The sequence below is a fragment of the Leptonychotes weddellii genome, chromosome 15, assembly GCF_054177405.1.
Source record: "Leptonychotes weddellii isolate Sample4059 chromosome 15, ASM5417740v2, whole genome shotgun sequence".
Taxonomy (NCBI): domain Eukaryota; kingdom Metazoa; phylum Chordata; class Mammalia; order Carnivora; family Phocidae; genus Leptonychotes; species Leptonychotes weddellii.
In genome coordinates, this window is record NC_138383.1 from 49,982,317 (window position 1) to 49,986,337 (window position 4,021).

At 57.7% G+C, this 4,021-nt stretch overlaps 1 protein-coding gene across 1 annotated transcript in view; it reads left to right on the forward strand.

Annotated features, from left to right (window-relative positions):
* The window catches only part of PLD2 (phospholipase D2), a 10,737-nt gene extending 7,818 nt beyond the window's left edge, over positions 1–2,919 (forward strand). Inside the window, exons 19-25 of the mRNA XM_081805864.1 lie at positions 47–140; positions 243–356; positions 503–552; positions 778–912; positions 1,040–1,193; positions 1,773–1,887; positions 2,144–2,919. Of these exons, the coding sequence (XP_081661990.1) occupies positions 47–140; positions 243–356; positions 503–552; positions 778–912; positions 1,040–1,193; positions 1,773–1,887; positions 2,144–2,368 (887 nt within the window). The 3' untranslated portion in view covers positions 2,369–2,919. The remainder of the gene's footprint in view (positions 1–46; positions 141–242; positions 357–502; positions 553–777; positions 913–1,039; positions 1,194–1,772; positions 1,888–2,143) is intronic.
* Positions 2,920–4,021: the final 1,102 nt, after the last annotated feature.

Consider the following 4,021-nt stretch of genomic DNA (forward strand, 5'->3'; position numbering starts at 1 on the left):
GTAGGGGGCAGCGGCCCGGCGGCTAATGCCTGTCTTTGGTCCCTGCCCCAGAATCAGTTCTTCATTAGCTGCTCAGATGGGCGGACCGTTCTCAACAAGGTGGGCGATGAGATTGTGGATAGAATCCTGAAGGCCCACAAGTAAGGTGGACTGGCGGGAGGATGAGTTGTGGGCGTGGCTTAAGCCCCTGGAGGGGCGGGGCTTGGGGCTGGCCCTGCCTCTGACTCCGCCCCCTTCCCCAGACTTGGGCAGTGCTTCCGAGTCTACGTGCTTTTGCCCCTGCTGCCCGGTTTTGAGGGTGACATCACTACAGGTGGTGGGAACTCCATCCAGGCCATTCTGCACTTCACCTACAGGTGACCGCCCATGGCCATCCACCCGCGCCCCTGTCCTGACTCTGTCCCGATCCCTTCCTGCTGGACTTCTGAGGTCCACCTTTCTCCTGACATCCCCCAACCCCCTCCCCCAGCCTCCACCTCCCTCACCCATTCTTTTCCCTCAGGACCCTGTGCCGTGGGGAGTATTCGATCCTACATCGCCTCAAAGCAGCCAGTGAGTGCTGGGGGTGGGGGGTTCAAGCCCTGGACCCCTGGGCGGGGGAGCCTATCATTCTCTCCGTGTTCTGGGGTTACTGCTCTGAGATCACAGGTAGTCTTCGACTGTAGGGAGAATGTGGAGAATAGGCTCTAGACCTTTTGAAATGGGGAGGTAGCTGGGACAGGGCTCCATCTGCACGTGAGGGCACCGGTCACCTCACCCCCCCCATCTTTCTTACAGTGGGGACAGCGTGGCGGGACTATATGTCCATCTGTGGGCTTCGCACCCATGGCGAGCTGGGCGGGCACCCGGTCTCAGAGCTGATCTATATCCACAGCAAGATGCTCATCGCGGATGACCGGACAGTCATCATTGGTCAGTCCCTCATCTGGACCCCTGGCAGCGAGAGGAGGGTGGGGTAGGGTGATGGAGCCCGGCTGGTCCTCTGGTAGAGGGTCCCCCGGGGCTCAGGCAGACACAGCATGTCCTGCACCCGTCCCAGGCTCCGCCAACATCAATGACCGCAGCTTGCTGGGGAAGCGGGACAGTGAGCTGGCCGTGCTGATCGAGGACACCGAGATGGAGCCGTCCCTCATGGACGGCAGGGACTATCAGGCGGGCAGGTTCGCCTTGAGTTTGCGGAAGCATTGCTTCAGGTAGAGACCGGATGGGGTGCTGCAGGGGAGAGGGAGGTCGGGAGGGGGCTGGTCTGCCTTCTGGGCAGGTGTGAGGCCTACAGGTAGTATGGAGTCCCCAGTCTGGTTTAGGGTACCAGCAGAGTAGGGCTATCGGAAAAATGAGAAACAAACATTCTAAAAATAATTTGGTAGTTTTTCAAAGTAGTGATCAAAGAAGAGACAGATTAAAGCTCTGTTGGGCTCGTTTACCCTTATTTTACTATTTAACAGTGTGTTTATTTTGAATCACCTGGGTCAGCACAACATAACTTTTCTAGCAGTCAAGCTCTCCAAGGATCTTTTATTTTTTTTAAGATTTTTAAATTTACTTATTTGTCAGATTGAGAGAGAGAGAGAGAGAGCACAAGCAGGGGGAGTGGCAGGCAGCGGGAGAGGGAGACTCCCCACTGAGCAAGGAGCCCGACGCGGGGCTCGATCCCAGGACCCCGGGATCATGACCTGAGCCCAAGGCAGATGCTGAACCGACTGAACCACCCAGGCATCCCAGGTTCTCCAAGGATCTTAATCTGACCTTGTGGGGACCCTTTTGTCCTGTAGTGTGATTCTTGGGGCAGATGCCCGGCCAGACCTGGATCTCCGAGACCCTGTGTGTGATGGCTTCTTCCAGCTGTGGCAAGACACAGCTGGGAACAACGCCAACATCTATGAGCAGGTGGGCACCGAGGGGATGCTGGCTGTGTGGAAATCCATGGATTGTCCTGTTCGGGGTAGGACGGAGAGAGCCCCACCACCGAGCCATTCTCAGAAGGGAGAAGAGGGTGTGGGGGGCATATCACGGGGTTCAGCGGCTTGGGGTCAGTGTTGGGGGGATGTGGTGTGGGGACTGGGGGCGTCCAGCGCACTTGGGCTTCTGGACTCTTGGCAGAGTCTCTCCAAGCCTTGCTGGCTTCTGTGCCCCCCGCCCACAGATCTTCCGCTGCCTGCCATCCAATGCCACGCACTCCCTGCGGGCACTCCGCGAGTACGTGGCCGTGGAGCCCCTGGCCACAGTCAGCCCACCTCTGGCCAGGTCTGAGCTCACCCAGGTCCAGGGCCACCTGGTCCACTTTCCCCTCAAGTTCCTGGAGGATGAGTCTTTGCTGCCCACCCTGGGGAGCAAGGAAGGCGTGATGCCCCTCGAAGTGTGGACATAGCGGCAGCTCCGGCCCGGGACAGCTGCCGGGCTCCACCGAGGCTGGCTCCCTGCCCCAGCCCTAAGGACGGAGGGCAGTGCCCTCTGAGACCCAGGGCAGGCAGGCAGGCCTGAAGGGGACTAGAGAAGTCACAGCAGCAGACCCTCCCTTGAGAAGCAGCCAGAAGAGGACGCTCCCGACCCCGGGCTGGGGAGGCGGGAGAGAGTCCCGGAGAAATTCCTTCTCCCTGCTGCCCAGTTGAAACCACTGTTCTGGAGAAGCAAACCTCCGGCTGACCCTCCCGAAAGCCTGGGGAAGACTGTCCCTGCAGGAGGAGGCTGGCTCTGTCCTGGTTCTTCCATCGTTCCCTTCCTCCTCTTGCCCTTGAACCCCTCCCACCCCACGGCCTCTCCAGGCCCATTACCGCCAAGGTGGAGGGAAGGATGAAGCCTCTTCAGGCTTCAGCCCCCACGGTGGGGAGGGTCGGGTGCACACTAACTACCCCCCCCCCCGACAGACACTAGCTTTGTATCCGTTCAATAAGCATTTCATAAATAAAGTAGTAGAAGAGGTCCCTGCCTCTTCCTTGGCCAAACCGAGAACTGAGCGCTTGCCTCCCCCTTCCCGCCCACATGAGCACTGGGCCCCCGCACCTTCTCGCCACCCAACTCCTGTCTCCTTTTTGCAGCTTCGTCTCTACTGTACTCATCTGTAGTCTCAGGAGCTCGGTCACCCAGCTGCTGGGAAGAGGTGTTCACAGTGCGCCTGGCTAGCAGGAAGGGTAGGGCCAAGCCAGGACACCTGGAGAGCCAGGGAGCTGGTGCTTCCCTGCACGAGAGGGGCTGGAGGGGCTGTCTCTTGGTCCTCGAGTGACAGCAGGGGAAGAGGCTCAGGGAAGCCCCTTGGGGAATGGTTAAGGGCATAGGCTTGAGGGCTGGAAGAACTGGGCCCAGATCCTGGGCTTGTCATGACCCTGTTAAGTCCTATCACTTCTCTGGGCCTCAGGGGTCCCAACTGGGAAATAGGAATAATACTTCCATAGAGGGCTTGCTGTAAAGATGTAGTCACCGATTTAAATATTTATCGAGCATCTACTTTTTGCCAAACACGAGCATGTGTTCAGTAGCCACTTGTTGCTGGGGGCTTGCTAGCATATCGAACAGGCAGGTGTACCCATTTCCATGACTGCACAGAGTTTGCTGGCCAGCGCCTCTCCAGGCAGAGGGGAGGCAGATGCACCCCGGAGATATTGCAGGTCTGGATGCAGACCCGCCACCGGGAAGGCAACATGGCAGCAAAGTGAGCCGTGTGACTTTGTTGGCTTCCCAGGGCTTGTTAGGGTCACACTCTTCATCAGTTCTACTTTCCCGTGCTTCTGAGAAGCTGTATTCTGTTGGGTAAACATTGTCGTACCCATTATGTGGCATTGCTCTGTATTAGACATCCAGGGGTGCCTGGGTGGCTCAGTCGGTTAAGCAACTGACTTGATTTTGGCTCAGGTCGTGATCTCTGGGTCGGGAGATGGAGCATTGCGCTGGGTTCCATGTTCAGTGTGGGGTCTGCTTGAAGTTCTGTCTGTCTCTCTCTCTCTCTCCCCCCCCGTCTGCCCCTCCCCCCCGTTTGCACTCTCTTTCTCTAAAATAAATAAAAGTTTTTTAAAGATTTTATTCATTT